The 17,563-nt window shown below is 46.0% G+C and overlaps 1 protein-coding gene across 1 annotated transcript in view; it reads right to left on the reverse strand.

The window, feature by feature from the left end:
- Positions 1 to 312: 312 nt before the first annotated feature.
- The window catches only part of Ttf2 (transcription termination factor 2), a 32,563-nt gene continuing 15,312 nt past the window's right edge, over positions 313 to 17,563 (reverse strand). The window contains exons 11-23 of the mRNA XM_036190684.1: positions 16,912 to 17,062; positions 14,988 to 15,093; positions 12,831 to 13,012; positions 12,033 to 12,186; positions 11,679 to 11,770; positions 10,742 to 10,824; positions 10,073 to 10,206; positions 9,293 to 9,463; positions 7,167 to 7,225; positions 5,984 to 6,134; positions 4,953 to 5,035; positions 3,002 to 3,076; positions 313 to 840 (exon numbers count right to left, since the gene is read on the reverse strand). Of these exons, the coding sequence (XP_036046577.1) occupies positions 696 to 840; positions 3,002 to 3,076; positions 4,953 to 5,035; positions 5,984 to 6,134; positions 7,167 to 7,225; positions 9,293 to 9,463; positions 10,073 to 10,206; positions 10,742 to 10,824; positions 11,679 to 11,770; positions 12,033 to 12,186; positions 12,831 to 13,012; positions 14,988 to 15,093; positions 16,912 to 17,062 (1,586 nt within the window). The 3' untranslated portion in view covers positions 313 to 695. The remainder of the gene's footprint in view (positions 841 to 3,001; positions 3,077 to 4,952; positions 5,036 to 5,983; positions 6,135 to 7,166; positions 7,226 to 9,292; positions 9,464 to 10,072; positions 10,207 to 10,741; positions 10,825 to 11,678; positions 11,771 to 12,032; positions 12,187 to 12,830; positions 13,013 to 14,987; positions 15,094 to 16,911; positions 17,063 to 17,563) is intronic.

Raw genomic sequence — 17,563 nt, forward strand, 5'->3', positions numbered from 1 at the left:
GTGGCTGTTTGACAGACAGGATCTTACCATGTAATTATTAAGGTTGCCAAAGAACTCAGTGTGTTACCCAGGCTAACCTCAGACTCAAGATCCTTTCGCCTTTGACCCCAAAGTGCTGGGAGTGCAGGCATTTGTCACCATGCCTGTAATGACTTGTTGGCCTTTACTAAAGCACTTGTACAGTTCTTCAAGGCTTAGCTTCCCAGACCATCTAACACCAAAGATTTAATTGGTTTGGTTTTTCTAAGATTTGGTCTTACTCTGTAGCCCAGGCTGGCCTAGAATTTACCCTGTAGCATAAGATGGCCTCTAACTCACAATCCTGCCTTGGCCTCTCTAGTGCTGGGATTACAATCATGGACTATGACTGGCTTCCAAAGCACTTCTGTGCTTTGTTTTGAGAGTCTCTTCCTCAGGCCGGCCTGGAACTCTCCACCCTCTTGCTTCAGGAGTGCTGGGATTATAGGCATGCACCAGCACGCCAGGCTCCACTCTGGAATCGCCCGCTGGTTTCTAGGGTGCATGTTAAACAAGAGGTCTGATAAACACGATGGACTAGCCAGTCTGTTAATATGGTGACCCTCTCTCAATTCCTGGCACAGGACTTAGTCTCAGTGAGTAAGATGAAATCGAAAGCTCTAGGATCACGGAACGCACCACTCCAGACCCAGTACACACCAGCATGGCAGAGGAAGCTAGATGCCAAAGAGGACCTTGAGGTCAGCCAGTGTGAGCTTGGCAACAGGTCCTGCGGATCCAGAAAGGACCTGTTTGGCCAAATTTTTCTTTTTTTCTTGGAGCTGTAAGATCTTCTCTTCCACTGTCCCCTCACAGACGAACCTAAAGCAAACGACAGCGAACGTCAGAGCCCAAGCAGCTTACTGAAGCATGCGTCCAAACTCTCTCCACCTCAGTTTTGAAGATGTTTCCCTGGTATTAGATGAGAGCAGACAGTCCACACAACTTCCACTAAACATGTCCGTTTAAAGTGATGCGCTGCAGATTAACTTTCTTCCTGAAGTGAGGGAAATCGCAGATGACATTTCTATCTAGAACAAATGTAGAGGCCCAGCTTTTACTCAAACTCTATTTTGACAAGGTCAGAAGGGCCTTAAAGGTCAAGTGTCTGTGTGTTGAGGTGCAGAATGTCTAATTTCTTAGCTAATCCATACCATAACCAGGCTTTTCAAATTGAAGTCACCACTCACTCAAGTACCCACTAAGTATGTATGTATTTATATATACATATACCATGTCCTATGGGAGGTGACAAAGTATGGTTTCTTCTCTATAGGAGAAAACCAAGATATGAACATCCAATAATAATAATAAAAATAATAAGACAGCGGCAGTGTCCAGGGTACAAAAGGCAATCCGTGTAAGGCAGTCAAAGGCGGCTCCATTAGAGTTACCTCTTACTGTGGGGTATGCAGGATGACCAGGTGTTTGTTAGATGAGATGGCGGAGTAGGCACAGCATGCCAGGGAATTAGAACATGAGTAAACTGTGGCTGAGCTCTAGAACATGGTTTAATTAAAGATCATGCTGTCTAGTCAAGACTACTGGTAGCAAAAGTTCAGGAGCTGTGAGCCAGGTCCTCAGTGTTAACCCCAACACACCAAGACACTGACAGTAAGTCTACAGGAAGTGAGCCCTTGAAGGTGTGCCATGTCTCAGCAGACCATCAATTAGAAAGAGCCCTCTGCTGGCAATGCAGAGCACAGGAATCAGCAGAGCTGTGTAGGAGGCAGGCAGTGGGGATGGAAGGAAAGGGTGGTTAACAGTTTATAAAACACAACTGAAGGCCTGGACATGGGACAAGGGAGAGGAAGGAGGCTAGTTTCTGGCTGTACAGCTGGATAAATGGGCACTATCCACACAGATAATGCACACAGATGTACTGAGGCAGCAGGAAGCAAACATTTCAGATGGACGTTTTTATCCCGGAGGCTGGGATTATACTCAGCACATTTGGGTGCTCGGCAGCATTCATTTTGGTATCCGAATGCGCACACAGATGAATGAAGACGGACCAGTACTTGCATACTTAGGTTTACATGTTTAGCGGGGATCTGGATACCCGGGTGGGAAGTCTAGGAGACAGTGGAACTAAAAATACAGATTTTGTCCTTAATGGAGTGATATAATTAAAGGAGGAAAATATGGAATGAGCAGAGAAGAGAGCTAAAGCCAGGAAAACTAATTATCACTGCATGTGGCAAATTTTGGAGGTCACCAGTGACCCTCAACAAGAACAGCTTATATGAAATGGGGGAAGGCACTTTGCAAGACTAAGGAAGAGATGGAGGTAAGCAGTACTAAATTCTAAATTCTTCACTAGACCCCATCATGCAAAGGAAGCAAAATTAGGCCCTAGGAAGTGTGGACTATAGCAGTGAGGCACGTTCTGGTGGTCCCAAAGCCATGCAGGCCCCAAAGGAGCATTCTCTTCAAAGGCAATGTCAAAATCAGAGGAGGAAGCATTGTGCCAGATTACAGGATCCGGAAGTCAGGACAACCAAATGCCACTCGGGTGTGGGATCTCCTGCTGCTGTGAAGGACAGCATCGGGAGAGATGAACCCGAGAGTGGATTGATCAGGCTACATTATACTGATGTTAACATAATGCTGATCCCTTCACACACACACACACACACACACACACACACACACAGGAACTTTCTGGTAATTCCTTTGTGGCTTTTCTGTTTGACTGAGACTATGCCATACTAACAGTTAAAAGAGACAAGGGCAGGGAGCAAGCCCTTCACAGCAAGCCTTCTTGATGAGCTGTAGCTTATCATTATACATTCTTGCGTTTTAACCATGACCAACGAGATTACCTCAGATTGCTGCTTCCCTTCCTGACCAGTGTCCCTGAGGAATGCCTGCAGAACATCATTAGCAAAGTAGTCACCAAACACTTCCTATTCTATAAAATCTTCCTAGAGATGGTTTTCACAAAGGAAGATGCTGAGAAGGGCCTGGTGCCTCTGCTTACCTGTGTATGACGACATCCTTCTCCTGTCCAACTCTGTAGATCCGATCACAAGCTTGGTCTTCAAGTGAGGGATTCCTGTTAGAGAGGTGTAACTCAGAAACACCAACATCCTTCCTACACAGGGCTGACAAACCACCACCTACAGCCAAGTGTAGACCACAGTCCATTTTTGTATGCTGCTTTGACTAAAAAGAGTCATTACGTTTTCAAAGGGTGTTAAGGAAACAGCATAAAATGAAGAATATGCAACAGAGCTGGGTGGTGGTGGCACACACCTTTAATCCCAGCACTCAGGAGGCAGAGCCAGGTGGATCTCTGTGAGTTCGAGGCCAACCTGGTCTACAGAGTTGAGTTCAAAGGATAGCCAAGGCTACAAAGAGAAACCCTATCTCGAAAAACAAAACAACAACAAAAAGAATATGCAACAGAAAACTACGTGCCCTGCAAAGCCTAAAATGCTTATAGAAGTCTGTCAAGGCCGTTCTGGAAGGAACTGGTCTAAAAGGCCAGCTATCTTTCTACTCTCTATTGAAAGACTAGGAACAGGCTCCTAATAGCTATTAGCACTATCATCAGTCAGTCCCTGTAAAAAATGGAAGTGAAACCAGGATTCCTAGTCAGTCTTTACTATCTGATGACCACAGACAGATCTAACAATAGCCTGCAGGCTCAGAACCTACTTAGAAACAAGAGATGGTTAATATTCTCAAGTATTTCTTTCCACTTCAGCGTTCAGTGAAGTTAACTAAAGAGGTATAATTTGTTCCCTTCCTTACAGATTCTCATTATCAACTGTCAATGAACCTCATCTTTCCTCTTCAGAGTCTGGGTAATATTTCCCCATCTCAAAACTGGTGTAATTTCTAGTATGTCTGTTTCACTTCTGTGTATATGAAAATCCTAAGTACACCTATACACATTCTCCACAAATATGGCAAGTTGGCCTCTTTGCAGCAGTTGAGGCTGTGTGGAGAATTAGACACATCCTCCTGGAAACAGTGCCTGGAAAAAGTATGATGGTGCAGACCTGAAATCCCAGGTACTTCCGCACTGAGGCAGGAAGATCACAAACACCAGGGCTGCCTAGACAACAGACCAAGTTCAAGGCCAGCCTGCACAACTAGTAAACCCTATCTCAAAGTAAAAAGTAAGCTGGGGTCAGTCTGTGCAAGGCCCCTATCACAGACTCAGTCCCTATCACGACAAAGCAAACAAGACAAAGCCCGCAGCAGCAACGCTGGTTTGCGGAAGTAGGAAATCAGAAACTGGCACTGTGAGAGTCCACCTAGGAACACATGACCTCCCTTGTCTTGTCCCAGGAAGAGCATGCACCAAGGCACCGGCACCACACACAGTGAAGCTGGTGGCTGCATCTAACAAGCATTTCCACGACGGTTAGAAAATCTCTCTTTTTCCTTCTGGAGTAACCAAGGTTGAGACTGCCTTGACTCCTTCTCAACAACTCTGTCTGGAAAATAGTATTCTAGAGACATCAAACTGAGCACTGTAGCTCTTAATAATGAGAAAAACCTGTGCTCCTCCTTTTTGTTGTTTTGTTTTTCAGGACAGGGTTTCTCTGTGTTGCCCTGGCTGTCCTGGACCTGGAACTCACTCTGTAGCCCAGGCTGGCTTCAAACTCAAGAGTTCCACCTGTCTCTGCCTCCCGAGTGCTGGAACTAAAGGCGTGTACCACCACACCCAGCTTCTTCTTTTCCCTGTGCTCCTCATTTTTGTGGGGAAAAAGATGTTAGATTTTTTAAGAGGTTAGTGAACAATGAATTCATGAACTACTTGACGTAGTCATGAACTGTTCAATCAGCAGTGCTGGAATGTCAGCCAGCCTTACAGTCCACTTCAACCCCCTAAAGGACACAACCTAAGAGGTAACCTGCTGCCCTCTACCCACTGCTTCACTGCCATGCTGCAACAAATCAAGGAAACCCCTGGTTACCAGTGCATGTCCAAAAGGAAAAGGTGGTTCCCTCCAGTCAGATTGAGTCCGACCCCGCCAGCCAAGAGGGAGATTAGCATAACCTGCAGAAGGAAACATTCTATTAACTTATGCACAGCTGGTCTTAGAATCATCTGCCGCAGGCTGGGTCTTTAGTGGCCCAAAGGCCAGCTGGCAAAGGCTTGGTCCCCATCATGGTTCTAGATCAGAGATGGTGGAACTTTGTGGGGTCGGTTTTACCGATTGTAAAATCATCATCAGGACCTTCCTTTAAAGGTCTAATGAGACCTTGGCCCTTGACTCTTCCTCTGTCTTCTGTACTTCCTTGCCATGATATGTTCCCTTATCAGAAGCCAAAAGCATCAGGGCTCACTGACCATGAGCTACTGAAACCTCCAAAAAACGTAAGCCAAAAGCAGCCCCTTCTCTTTACACCAGGTATTTGAAGGGATGGAAGAGCTAATCAGAATCTTTCCATCTCTAGTTCAGGAAGGTCAAAACACAAGAAACTTATTCCTTTCAAATTCCCCCAGTGCAATGTTTTGAAACATTAAGATGCCATTTCTTATACCTCATCTTTGAAAAACTTCTCACATCCCACAGAGGGTCAACCTCAAAAAGCAGTCTGCCAAAATATACAGATACTGTAATTCAGATCCTTGGGGTCAACTCTGCATTAGCCAAATTATGACTAGTCTTAGACCATGCCCCTCCAGCTACATCATCCTTCCATCCATTCTACTAGTGCATCCTGGTCCTTACCTATTCCATGACCCTGTTCTCCTGCATCTCAGGTCAGAAACCCACATACTCTTCAAGGCTTCCTCCTCTACAGAGATTTCTCTGATCCCAACCAGCTCTGCTGACTGTTCTTTTTAGAGTACTTGTGTACTTTGGTAAGGACCCCCAATAAATTATAAACATTTGAAAGGATAAAACAATATTTTTAAGTTGAGGTGCTACATTATGTTGCTTCACAACTAAGAGCAATGTGCTCCTCAGTTACACAGGCCTGCTGTGCTAGCTCGTACCTGAGGCCCCCGGGAGTGGTTAAATGCCTCCACCAGGTCCATTCTCTGTTTGGGGTTGACAGAGCCATCGATGGTGGCATAGGTCAGTCCATGTTTCCTGAGGTGCAGGGTTACCACTTGCAGCATGCTGGTCCACTGAGAGACAATGACACTAGAGAGGAGAAAACGAAAACCAGAAACCATCAAAGGACCATGCAGTCTCCTCTGTAGGCTGTAATGCCACCAGTCTCAAGATTATTTATGAAATACACACAAGGAGAATCCCTATTACCTAAGGGGCAAGTGTCTCCCAAAGACCTGTGTGTGAAGCCTTGGACTCCGGGTGGCAGTGTTGGGGTGCTACGGGTGGTTATGAGGTAGAGCCTAGGGGAGGCGGTCCTCCCTGCTTCCCAGCCTGACATGTGACTACTTGTTCTGACACGTGCCCCTGCTAGTGCCATTTGCTCCCCCACCAACAGCTAAGCCAATGTGAGCTACACAAAATGTGTCTGCTGTCTAAGTGCTCCTGGGAGACTGACCTTTCCTGGCAGTGGCATGAAGCTAACAGGCACACACTGAGGTCACACTGTAAGCCTATAACAGGTTCCCCCACCCATTCCTAAGCTCCACTCTCGCTTGGTGTGAGTCAGAAGAAAGGACTGCCTAGGCTAAAGTAATGACCCGAGCTGTCTTTTGTTTAGGGTCCTGGAGTTCATCTGGAAACCTGTTGTCCTGCGGTCAGTAAAACAGCTGATCGGCTGCTCGCCCCAAGCATACCTTAACCAGAGCTTTAAATTTTTAAGAGGAACTATCCATATATATGCAATACAGTTAGGTAATACAGGGGTGTGTGGGTGGGGGTGTGTGTGTGTGTGTGTGTGTTATACTACACATGTGTAGGTACAGCAAATGACATAACAAACCCACTGGACTGTAAACCCCAGCTTAAGCAGTTCAGTAGCTGCCCGCTAGGCTCCCTGCTCCCTCCCATGTTCTTTTACTGTTTCCGACACCTACCTTACCCAGATCCTCAGGGGTGTGGTAAGCCAGGGACCCCGTTCAATGCACATCACAATATTTCAATTAGAAATCACAGAATTTATACCATACTGCTCAGTACGTTCTGTAGGGCATGACTTAAGCTAAGACTTGAGAGCATCGCAAACATCAGCTTTCCTTGCACAAGTACTAAAATGATGCTCACCTCTTTTGGGACCCTGAGCCTTTTCGGATTGCCTCCAGTTCTGCCAGCAGAGAAGACACCTGGGAAAGGTCACCCAACATTGCAGTTTAAGCCATTCACTTTTCTCTCCTCTCCTGGATTACAGAAGCAACTTCCTGGACAGCTTCTGTGCTTCTGGCCTGGCTGTCTACTCACTCTCCTGTCTCACCCCTGGGAGAGACTGCTCTCTCTCTCTCAGCAGCAGTCTTTGGCTGCCTACAGTTCCTTGTGACGGGAAGGACCCTGTGAGATCTCTCTTCCACATTAATATGTTTGTTTGGTACTGTCATTGTTCAGGCCTTGTTCGGCCGCATGGTTGGGGTACCATGGGTGTCACTTTGGACCTCCTACCCCCCTTAAGTGTGGGCTAGGTGCTACGCCATAGGTTCCACTTTTTGTCTCTACTGCCACGGTTCTGATCATACTTCACAATCACTGCTTAGTGATCATCCTTTGCTCTCAGCACCTCGGTTGCTCCAAGGAGCTGAATGCTATGGGTGTGGCTCACTCCTGCACTCCTGGCCTCTAGAACTTTGCCGAAGAGGGAAGGCTCTAGCCTAAAATTCACAGGAGACAGCAAGAGAGCTCTGCCAGCTTTAAGCCGCCTCCTACTTACATGAAACCTAACATGATTTGAATCTACTAATGGACTCGTGGTAAGAAGCTGAGTACCAGGCAAGGACATAGCAGCTAACTATGCTAGAGTATACAGTCTGGTCACATACAGGGCTCTTACTATCTTTCAGTTATTTGATGGTAAATGCCTATGTTGGGGAATATTATCTTAAGGTGTGTTACTTTTGTTTATGTTGCATTTGTTTAACTCTGTGAAGCTGTGTTACTGTGCCTGTCTAAACACCTGATGAGCTAATAAAGAACTGAACAGGCAATAGCAAGGCAGGAGAAAGGACAGGTGGGGCTGGCAGGCAGAGAGGAAAAAGGAGAAATCTGGGAGGAGGAGAAGTAGGCAGGGAAGGAGGAGGACACCAGGGGCCAGCCACCCAGCTACAGTAGGAGTTATAAAAGTAAGAGAATGGGAAAAGCCCAGAGGCAAAAGACAGGATAATTTTAAGTTAAAAAAAGCTGGCTAGAAACGAGTCAAGCTAAGGCTGGACCTCCATAATGAAGAATAAGCCTGCCTCCGTGTGTGATTTATTTGGGAGCTAGGTGGCAGGCCCCCCAAAAGAGAAAGGAGTAAAAACGCCCAACAACAACACACCTAGCTTCACGTTCTAAAACTTTAACTACAGGACAGCAAGATGCCTCAGCAGGTAAGGAGGCTTGCTGCCATGCCTGACAACGTCTTCAATCCCTGGACCTCATCTGGTGAAAAAAGAGAACTGGCCCCACAGGTTATCCTGAGTTCCACAACTGACTAAGGAGGGCACACAAAATAAACATGGGGACAAACCAACCAACCAAACGTTTCAGATGGTAGTCAGGAGGCAGCATTCTGTCCCTCTGGAGGGACTTTCTAGTTTCCAGTTCACATCTTTAAAAAAACTCTGGTAAGAGTGGCTGAGGCTAGCAAAGGCAGTTTGGGGTTCAAACAGGGAGAAAAGCATATGGGCTAATAAAGCACATCCTAAGCCAAGAGAGGCAGGACTGTACTTAAAGCATGCCTCTGTCCTCCTGTAATACAGTCCTTTAGCCTTAAAATTCTTTTATGATCTAGAGCTGACTGAATGACTGATGGAGACAGAGCTCTGTAGAAAACAAGACTCACAGATGGAAGCCTCCCAACAAGTCGAAGTAATTGTCATGGGCACACTACACAGTCTCCAGGGTCATGTCTCTAGGTTTCCTTCCAAGCTTCCCCGAAACAAACTGCTCACTTGCTCAGTCCCCATTCCTAGCATAAAACTGTGACAGAGAACCTTCCTTGATGACAGCGCTGCCCCAACTAATGTTCTGAAAGCCCATCACGAATGAAGGAAGGCTTTAGAGCTTTTTAACCAAGCGAGGCTTTAAGACTAGAGGGGGACTCTAGAATCTGGCAGTTCGAACTCTGTTCTCACACGGCTCTTCCCATGTGCACAAGTGAGGTACTCCAACACGGAAGAAGGGTCATTCCATCTCTCCGTACAGCACAGGGGTGACAAAGGTACCTTGGTGCTCCTTCGTGTGTTGTCAAAAAGCTCCACCTTGAAGCAGGTGCCGTTGAGACAAACAGTGGGTGAAGGCTCTGAGACGTCAAGTTTGGACAAGGTCAGAGCGCTGAGCTGCTCTTCCAGGGACAGGACAAGGCCTTCGCTTTCCAGTTCTGTCGGGTCCAGGGCCTTGGAAGGGCAGAGAGGGATGGGAACAGGGGACAGAGAAGTGGCTTGCTTCCTTTCCAGCTGATTTGCAAAACTCGAGAGCAAAGTACCTTTTATCTCTAGTACTATGGAAAAGGCCCTGTCTATAGCATGGCCTTCAAGTTTTTCACCAGATAAACTACATGATGCAAGTTAAAAACTTGCCAGACAGATTACATAATCGTTCTATTTTCATATTCATTCAGCTGACAGTCGAACGGCAACACTAAGCTTCTGAAATGGGAATTCTAGACATGTCTAGAGTAAAGCTACTTTCCAGTTTGTACTTGAGTTTCCATGAGCCTCAGTACTGAACAACAGTAACTACATAAGCTTTATGACATTCTGAGATACCAAACCATTCACAAATGGATTCCTTAACACAACGTCACTTCCTGGTCTAAAGTAAGTGTATCCAAAACAAAACAAATCATCAATCAATCAATCAATCATCTGCTGCCATGAGAACGAACAGACATCAACAGAAAGTGTAAGAAGCCAGTCTCCTCCCGACCCGCTCTAGCCCTGCAGACCGCCTTTCCCTTCACTTGGCACCCACGGGCTGAGAAGCGCTGGGTGGTGTGCTCTCACCGACTTGAGTAGAGAGAGATGGCAGCAGCACTGGCGAAGCCGTAGCAGCTGGGACAGGACGTGGATGGTGCTGGGTCTCTGCGAGCCTGCTGCAGCAGAGCGCTGGGGCACGCTGGACCCAAACTCCTGCGCCACTTCCGGGAGAAGACAAGCCCCAGGAAAGAGTATAAGATTTAAAATGGAAATCTGGGGAGGAACTGGGAACTGAGTGAGGCTAGTTAAGCTTGTTTAATCTGAGATTCAATAATTTAGCTGTAGCATACTTTTTAAAAAAAGGATTTTGGGTGTTATGTGTGCCAAGGTGTGCATGTGGAGGTTAGAAGACAACCCTCCACCCACTATAGGGGTCCCAGGGATTGAACTCAGGCCATCAGGCTTGGTGCCAAGCACCCTCACCAGCTGAGCCTTAACAGCCATATAACATAAACATACAACATACATGTTTATGAAGTCAGATGAAGTACTAGGTTTTTCTGTTGGCCTGCCTTGCCTAGTTTAAATCATGCAGATTTAGAAAACAGAAAGAAGTCCTTGTGTTTCAAGATCAGTGTATTTTCTTCTGGCTTACCAAGCTTTTAGTTTCTGGTACCTGGGCCCATAAGCTGGCTCTGCTATTTTAACTGCCAGAGTCCCACTTTCAGCGGCTACATTTGAGTGTCCCTGGCTTACCTCTACTGAACGGATTATCAGGGCTTCTTTCGGGCTGGCTGCCTCTACCTTCATGTCTCTTTAGATAGGACTGGAGAGCTGACCTGTCTCAGATCAAGAAAGGAAATCACATATTACAGCCACTAAGGCCAGACTGCTTATGGTGGTTGCTGCCTAACTTGGAGTGGGGTCTGGACAGGTTACAGAATGCACTGGCTAAATGGTGCCCAGCTCACAGCAAACATGAGCCACAGACAGAGCAGTGCTCAATTATTACTATTTACAAAACAAAACCTTTTGAAGATTGGTAGTAAGTACAAAGTACAAGGAAGACAAAAAACGCATTCTTCTTGGAAACATACCAGTACCATACAGAAGGGAGCAGATGGAGAATTCCAAGAACAAGAATTGAGAGACAGTGCAAAGAAAACAATAGGAAAGATTACAAAGCTTTTTTTAATCTAAGTTCCAGTGAGATGCTGGGCAGTAGGTTAAGGGTCAAAGAGAGTCATTATCCATACAGCCCCCAAGAGAGCAGATAGATCACACACCCTCTGATTTTTATGTAAACAAGCCAATTAAAAGTGGAGACAAAATTCTGCCTTCCAGGCTGGAGAGATGGCTCAGCAGTTATGAGCACTCACTGGCTCTTCCAGAGGACCTGGCTTCAATTCCCAGCACCACATGGCAGCTCACAACCATCTGTACGTCCTGTTCCAGGAGATCCAACACCCTCACATAAAATAAGAATCAATAAATCATCAAAATAAAATTCTGCCTTCAATGTATATGAGAGACAGATCATCCAAGAGGAGGGAGGGAGGGGCGTTCTGGACTATAAAGATGTAACATGTTAGAATCATACGTGACAGTGAAGGACACCTGAGTCCAGACTCTTCCCCAAGCCAAGAAAGGAGAAAAACTAAAGCAGGAGAAGGTGCTTCTTCATGGCACACACCTCGACCTTGCCAGAAAGACGTCGTAAACAGCCTGCTCGTCTTCAGACAGCTTTAAGCGGTGCAGTTGGAATCTGCGCTGAGGCAGCGGTACCTGGAGGTGAGAGGAGGTGGTGAAGTGAAACTCGGGGACCACCTGACACCTCAGAGCAAACCCCTAGCACACCGGCCTCTGGCGCCAGTCTGCACGGCTGCTCCTCCTTCCCTGGGAGGGATTGTGCCAACCCAGCACCAGGGACACTCTGAGGAGAGTCTCCTCAGAAGGAACAGAGGCTCCTGACACGGGGCTGGTCTACCTGAGGTCCTGGTCACCCTCCTTCCCCGGCTGTGCCAGGCGTAGGCAGAAATCTGGTTACCAAAGGTTTACCAGTGGAATCCAGTTGGTCTTTTGTTCTCCTCAGCAAAAGGCTCCTGGTTAAAATGCTCAACCGTTCTCCTCCCTTCAATGAACCATTGTCAACCTGGCTCTTCCAAAGACTGAAGTCATCAAACGGGGAACAGCGGAGAAACCTTTTTAGGGCCAGGAAGGGCACAGAGCAGGGAGAGGATGGAATTAGTGTTCAAAGCAAGACACAAGGAAACAGACCAGAACTGTTACCTCTGGGACCTCATCCCATCCAAAAATGAATTCCATACATTGTCTGCTAGACAGGCCCTAAGGACCCATGCCAATCAGGAACGCTACATTGTCAAGATGTGCATTGACACGAACAATGTAAACAGTCAAACAGGACATATACAGCTACAATTTATTATGAAAGCATCAATGCTAGCAAAGAAATGCCAAAGCCTTTTATGGGTATATTTGAAAAGAAAACAATTTTGAAATCAGCATTCTTTTCTGTGTGCCTCAAATAAATTGCAATCCTGCCCTTAGGCCTGGTATTTTAAAGCAAAGTAGCCTAAAACAGTTACTGGACTGAAGAATGGTAACCCTAGCTTCCTTTACTTCAAGCTGCTCTAGATTTTTACTTGAATATAGAATACTGTTCAGCCTGGGATTGATAATACTTTCTCATGAATATCCACCCTTTGCCTCTAAAGCTTGCCACCTGCTACACAAGATAATCTGGACACTCCACATGAAATAATGATGACGGGTTGCAGGCTAGGGACAAGGGGCTCACATTAATGACCCCAAAGAGGCCACTCACTTCATTAGTGAATACATATCCAATAGGTTGTTCTGAATGGGCGTTCCGGTGACAGCCCACCGGGCCTGAGCCTGCAGCTTACACACAGCAATGGATGTCTGTATTTGAGGATTCTTTACATTGTGAGCTTCATCCAGTATGACTCGAGCCCAGACGACCTGAAGCAAAGGTGTTGAGACACCCTGGAAGAAAAAAAGTGATAGCCAACCACACCAGTATGGGGACATGCATGCTCCTCCAGGAGAGGAGGGGATGTGGCCAGTAAGTGCTGAGGACCCACTCTGACTCTCTCATTTGCTTAAACCCTCCCACTGAACCAAGTTCAGAAACCAAGGACAGAACTTCTCAAAAAGTTCAAAGAAATGGTCACTTAAGAGACTGTCCCTGAACTTAAAAGCCTAAGGGTAAAATGCTTTGTAATTTGAATTTTCATTTATTCTTTCAGTCTACATTCAGCAGCAGCATTAACAATGTTTGGCCAGGAATACACCAGTTGTAAGGCTGAAAATTCACTCACTCATTAAAATATTTACTAAATTTACAAGTCTAATTTTTTTTTTTGTCGGAGCTGAGAACCAAACCCAGGGCCTTGCGCTTGCTAGGCAAGCGCTCTACCACTGAGCTAACTCCCCAGCCCCTAAGTCTATTTTTTGTTGTAAGATGCTAAGTCAAAAACATAAAGGCCAGCTCACACCCTCAAGGAGCTCAAACTCCAGCAAGAGAGACAAATGTAACCAGAGCATGAAGTCTGTGCAGAAGTCACTCAGCGCAGGACATAGAGAGTTTGCTAAAGCATGACTTCTTCCATTTCCCAACATAGCAGAGCCTCGACCCCAGCTGAACAGCCACAACCAAGTGAGCACCAGAGGCCGGGGGAGACACTCATCCAAACGCTGAATAGGGAGCAGTACAGAAAGGCTTCCTGAAACTGCGTAGGCCAGATGCACCTGAGAAAGAGTGGCAGCTAACTAAGCACAGTATCCAGAAGAACCAGAGGGTGGCAGGTATGACAGTGTGCAGAGTGTGCAGTGCCACGGGGAGGGAGCAGATGAGGAGAGATGAAGGACAGAGAGGGGGCAAGATTATAAGGCACCTGAGACATTATGTAATGGAATTTGGGTTTTTTCTCAAGAGCCATGGAAAAGCACTGAGGTTGGTCATGAGCTAGGGACATACTCTATGAATTGCCCAAAATACAGAAATCCTCACAAAATTATACAATAAAGCCTGTACATCAGCTAAGCGTTCCTCAATCTGCCTAGGAACAAAGAATTTTTCAAGGTTATTGTTTGGTCTCTGATCCATCTATTGTACTATTATTTATAAGGCCCTTTCTGGGAGGCAGAGGAAAGGCAGGCAACCACAGGTTAATGCAGACTAAACATAAAAAATACATGAGAATATACTCCACATAGATGCAAGCATTGAATAAAACTCTTCTGCATGGCGGGGGATGACAAGATCATGATGGGAAGACGTGCAGAAATGACCAGCCACACTAGTGGAAGCCCATGAAATGTAGGCTATTGGCTGTGGAACCCCCATGGAACTGGACTAGGCCCTCTGAATAAGGAAGACAGTTGTTTGGCTCAAATTGTTTGGGGGGCACCCAGGCAGGGGGATTGGGATCTGTCCGCATGGGCAGCCTTCTGGAACCCGGTGCCTGTGGTGTGACACCTTGCACAGCCTTGCAAGTGCAAGTGGGAAGGGGCTTGGACCTGCCTAGGCTCAGTATGCTGGGCTCTGCTGACTCCCCATGGGAGACCTTAATTTGGGGGATTTGGGGATTCAGGGTGACTAGGGAGGGAGGGCTGGAGGGTGGGAGGAGGGGGGGATCTGTGGGTGGTATGTAGAGTAAGTAGAAAATTTCTTAATAAGGAAAAATGAAAAAAGAAGACTCTTCTGCATTTATGTGTGATTATTACTACCACAACTATAGTGTATGATTTCTTTAGTTCTAAAAACAGCTAAACTCTGTGCCAAGTACTAATTTATCACCAGGGTGCTTGTCCAGGATAAGAAAGAGCAGTGGGAAGGACTCATGTCCACAGGTTGGAGGAGTATCTGGAACATTCTTTGCAGGAAAATACCTTTGCAATCTCTCCCATTAGGCTCTGTGTGCCTCTACCTCTACCTTCTGGCGTCCCTGATCCTCACCTCCACACTGAGGTCTGCACCGGGAACCTCTCCTTCTTGCTTCTTTGTGGGAATCTCCTTGGCCAGAAGGCTATAAGTAGTAATCACGACATCATATGTAGAGAGTCTGCATGGATACAAAACAAAGCAAAGAGTAAATAGTTCTTCCTGGAGCCTGACAGAGGCAGAGGTGACTTCTTTATAAAGAAGGCCTAGCGGAGAAATAACAGCTCCAGTGTTAGGGTGCTTGCCTAGCATGTTCAAGGCTCTGGGTTCAACTCCCAATAATGCAAAAAAAAAAAAAAAAAAAAAAATGTAGGGCGGGAAGGAACAATAGCAGAATTGACACTGAGTAATGATGTCCTTGGTACACACACGCACTCTGCCTGTCTCTGTCGTGTGTGTGTGTGTGTGTGTGTGTGTGTGTGTGTGTGTGTGTGTGTGTGAACTGTGAGAGGCAGGTTTCTCTACCTCTTACCAATGTGATCATTTCTACTACAGTGCTCACTGTAACCAGACAGCCTCTCTTCCCATCCAGTGAGTCAGAAAGGAAAATCTCTAGCTGAAGTCACAGTAAGTCTGCAATGGTCAGAAAAGCAAGTAGGACAGGGCTGAAAAAATAACACTTAATGACCTGTGGTGGGTGACGCTGACATCTTTAAGGAAAAAGAAACCTTCAAAGCACTGTCAACGCATGCCAATGTTCCTTTCTCACTACCGCTTTACAACAGATGGGAAAACCCATTAACTTAGTTTTAGATTTTAAAGCTTAACTTAGTAAGCTTTCAGCTCACCTTTCCTACATTATTTACACACAAAGGTTCTTATTAAAGGCATGAATCTTACTCGAATAGATTTAATGTCATATACCTGAGAGACAGCAATAAATTCTTTCGGTAAAGTGATACCCCTAATTCCAAACGGCAATTCCAGCTATGAATCCTCCGCATCAAATCTAAGTGACTGGTGTCTTCTGAGTGACAAGTCCATTGTGCTCCAAGGGTGAACCAAGTGAGCTCCAACTGTCTCTAAGGTCCAGAGCCAAAGCGGGCGGCAGCGAAGACTGCGGTCCTGCCCCCTAGTGCACGGACTATGAGAACAGGTGTGCTGGCAGACTCTGGTCAGGCTCCACAGGGCTCAGAGGTTAAGAGTTAAGAGCTGCTACCCAGCAGCACATCGTGTGGCTCACAACTACCAGGAACTCCAGTTCCAGGGACTCCGATGCCCTCTTCTGGCCTCTACAGGCACCTACACGCATGTGGTGCACATACATAAATCTTTAAAAATTAAAAAATAAACCTTTAAAATAAAGGTCTAGCTGTAGCTCAGTGGTAGGTGCTTACCCAGAATGTTCAAAGTATTCAATCCCTAGCACTGGAAAGAAAACCCAAAAACAACTACTTCCAGGAACTAAAAACTAAAGGCTACCATCTGAGGTGATCTTTTCTCCCTCCAAAGCATCCCCTTTCAGGAATTTTTAGCAAAGTCTAACAATTCTGCATCTAAAACTCTTAAGTCTAAACTTTTTGAATAGTTTATATATGAAAATACAGCCATAAACACTCACACATCCACACAGCCTACAGCAGGTAATTGACAGATGATACCAAGAGGGCGTGTAAGACTAGGTGCTTTCTTTCACTCTCAGAGAAATGGAAGATGAGTTCTAGACTCCCCAGGGTCTACCAGGGAATGTGGCTGCCACCTGGCAAGCAGCTCAGGCACTGCAGGCCCCTCGGACTGGCTGGGAGAGAGCAGCAGGCCGAAAAGTAAAACCACTGAACAGTAGACGTAGCTGAAGGCAGGCTGTCTGATAATGAGAGTGAGAATCAGCCTCGGTCTCCACACATATGATAAGCCCTGACGAAGAGAAGAAACAGACAAGCAGAAAGGCAAAGGGGCTCCTCAGATGGGTTGCAGATGCATCCAAGCACTTCCAACTTACACTTTTGCATGCCGACTCCTGTTTGGCCCATGGTAGAGATAGATTCGGAGTCTGTTGCTGTTCACTCGTTTCTCTACCTCGTTCTTCCAGTGATGGATAAGGGAAGCAGGGCAGACAATTAGTGTTCCGTTGGAAGTCAAAACAGAGGAGTCTTGGGGGGGAAAAGCAATACCTAGTTATATTCATTGGACAGCCTTGAACATTTACTTTCTCCTGACTGACTTACTCCTTTCATCGATATTTTTAACTACTGTTTTATTTCTACACAAAGCAAACAGAATAGGAAATGCAAGGGACTTTTAAACCAAAATACTTATTTATTTTCTCCTCTAAAAGTGTAGATTCTGTGTGTAAAGATGGGGAGGAAAGAAAGTGGGCAGTGTGTGGCCATCTCAAAAGCAATGTTCTTTCACAGTGGCCAGAAGTGGAAGCAGGCCCTTTCCTAAGGCCTCCTGAGATGATTCACAACAGGGAATTATTGTTTTGTTTTCCGGGAAAATTGTAACAATGTACTTTCACATTAAAATATAAATACAAATTACTATGAGTTAAATAGAGCCTATATGTGTAAGCAGAAAAAGCCTCTTCTTTTTTTTTTTGAGACAGGGTTTCTTTGTGTAGCTTTGCGCCTTTCCTAGAACTCACTCTGTAG

Source organism: Onychomys torridus, chromosome 6, assembly GCF_903995425.1.
Source record: "Onychomys torridus chromosome 6, mOncTor1.1, whole genome shotgun sequence".
Taxonomy (NCBI): Eukaryota; Metazoa; Chordata; class Mammalia; order Rodentia; family Cricetidae; genus Onychomys; species Onychomys torridus.